The sequence below is a fragment of the Olea europaea genome, chromosome 10, assembly GCF_002742605.1.
Source record: "Olea europaea var. sylvestris chromosome 10, O_europaea_v1, whole genome shotgun sequence".
NCBI lineage: Eukaryota > Viridiplantae > Streptophyta > Magnoliopsida > Lamiales > Oleaceae > Olea > Olea europaea.
Genome location: NC_036246.1, coordinates 8,656,960 through 8,659,446, shown reverse-complemented (window position 1 = coordinate 8,659,446; position 2,487 = coordinate 8,656,960). Strand labels below are relative to the sequence as shown.

The window sequence follows — 2,487 nt, the reverse complement described above, 5'->3', positions numbered from 1 at the left end:
GCATTGGACCTACTATGGACGAGGACAGAAACAATTTGTCGGGAACGACATGTATACTGTCGGGAACGACAGATTAACTGTCGGGATGTAAGAGCATAGGTTCATTTGTGTAAGTATGAAACTTGTGTTTCCCTGTATGGATCCCTTGTTTACTGAAAATTGACGTACCCTGGAATGAATAAGTTCACTGTATTGACAACGTAGGTTCGTCGGGATTTCTTGGTTCGGGCTTAACACATGAACTTGGAAGCATCGAAAAATAAGTTATTTTTAAAATTCTTTGTAGGTGGAGTTAGGTGTCTATACGTACGTGGTGTCTTATGAATAAGTCCGTATGAAAAAAGTACTAATCAGGTCAGCCCTAAATCGTCTTTGAAACATACCGTTTTTGTTTGTTGCTAAATTAGAAGACGATGTCTGCTGTTAAGAAACGATAATGGAATGTAAAAGAAATGTTATGATTCAAAATATCTGTATAAGTAGAGACTTGAATGGGTAACATGTAGTCATGCAGGCATAAATATTTCGGACAAGTCATATTATATACTCTGTAACCATCTGTCGGGACTGACAGTTTAACTGTCGAGATGTTCCGAAGGGATGTCAATTACAATATCTTCTAACTAGTTGCGATCATGAGAAACACTAATGTCAGCAAACAAACGACAATGATAAAAAAATGAGAACATTTACATTCTTTCATTACAAACGACATGGGGGTGTCAGTTCACATACAACTTCAACCACTTTCGAACAAAAACCTATTTATTACAAATGCCTATTTAAACGGTCGGTGGTGTAATGGGGTTGGAACATGTGCTCCGATTATGACCTAGTCCACCACAGCGAGTGCATTTTCTCAGTCGTGTGGCGGACTCGAATATGGATCGCTGACGTCTTGTAGGTGGTCTACTTGGAGGACGACGTACATTGGGTGGCCTAATAGGAGTACCTGTAATTTCGTTTGGCACTATCCAGTCCACTTTATGCATAACGGGATATATAGCTTCGCTATAGGCACCTCTCCAGTATTTCGATGTGTAATACAGTGAGCATAAGTCGTACAATGACATACGTCGCAAGCAGGCGGCTCGAGTGGCATGAACGCATGGCATACGATTAATTTCAAACTCACGACAAGTGCAGCTGTTATCAGAGAAGTCGACGATGTCCGCGTCGTTGGACATTCCAACCTGTGTTAACTGTTCTGTCAAGCCATGAGCTCGAAGCCTTGTACCTGCTTCAAACGTTGTCCGCAACTCGTTCTCCATCCTCAACGACAGCATGCCAGTACATGTGATTGCACTGATTTGACATTCGTGAAACCACTTCTGCATAGTTTGTCGAATGTGTTCGACCAAGCACGTGATCGGTAATGAACGGGCATGTCTCAACATTGAGTTCAAAGATTCGGCATTGTTATTTGTCAAAATGTTGTACCTTTGACCAACAAACAGTGCTCGTGACCAAAACGAGAAACCTGCTCGCTCTAAGTACCCGTACGCTCTTGCACTTACCCTACAGATCTGTCTCATAAGTCTTTCAAACTCTTCGATCCGAGAAGTTCGTGTAGCTCGTTTGAATAGAAATATTACACTTGCGTTGTTATACCGCTGTACTAAGTTCTTTTCTAGATGCCAGATACAGTACCCATGACGGGACTGAGGAAATATGCGAGCAATGGCATTGGAAATGCTATTCTTCCGGTCGGAAACAAAAACCAATTCAGCAGAGTCGCCTATAAGCTCTTTCAAGTTGGACATAAACCACATCCAAGATCTATTTGTTTCAGCATCAACGATCTCCCATGCCAAGGGATATATCTGTTTGTTGGCATCTTGGCCGGTTGCCAGCAAAAGTGTACCTTTGTATGGACCTTTCAAGCGACTATCGTCAACACAAATAACGGGCCTCAAGTAGCGCATGTAGCCATGAATGCTTGCACCGAAAGCTAGAAAGAAGTAATGAAACCTGTTATGGGAATCAACTTCGATGTGGGTTACTGTCCCCGGGTTACGCTCTCCTAGAACATCACAATAGGAAGGTAATTTTTGAAAACTATCCCCCGGTGTACCATGTAACATGTAAAGCGGCAACTTTCGCCCTATGTGCTTTTTGGTAACTTATTTTGACACCAAACTCGCGTTCTATGTCACGTGCAATAGCGGTAGGATCGTACAACCGGTATGGATTATCCAATTTTCTCAAAATGTGCTCGGCAATTACAGAAGTAGTGGCATGTCGATGTGCGTTACGACGGATATCTACCGAACATGTGTGCACATGGTTGAATTTTCGGATCATGAATATAGAAGTCTGTTTCACACTCGAAGCACGTAACATCCACTTGCAATTACGGTCCAAGCATGCAACGGTTAACATTTTACGGCTTGACCTGCTTACATGAAATTCAAACTTGTCTTGCAAAACAAGTACACGAATTTTCGAGTACAGCTCTTTCTTGCTCAAGAATATTTGCCGTTCAAC

At 42.1% G+C, this 2,487-nt stretch overlaps 1 protein-coding gene across 1 annotated transcript; it reads right to left on the bottom strand.

Moving 5' to 3' along the window:
- Positions 1-782: 782 nt before the first annotated feature.
- Positions 783-1,925, bottom strand: LOC111400259. Its single transcript, XM_023027679.1, has one exon. The coding sequence runs from the start codon at positions 1,923-1,925 to the stop codon at positions 783-785; it is 1,143 nt and encodes a 380-aa protein (XP_022883447.1).
- Positions 1,926-2,487: the final 562 nt, after the last annotated feature.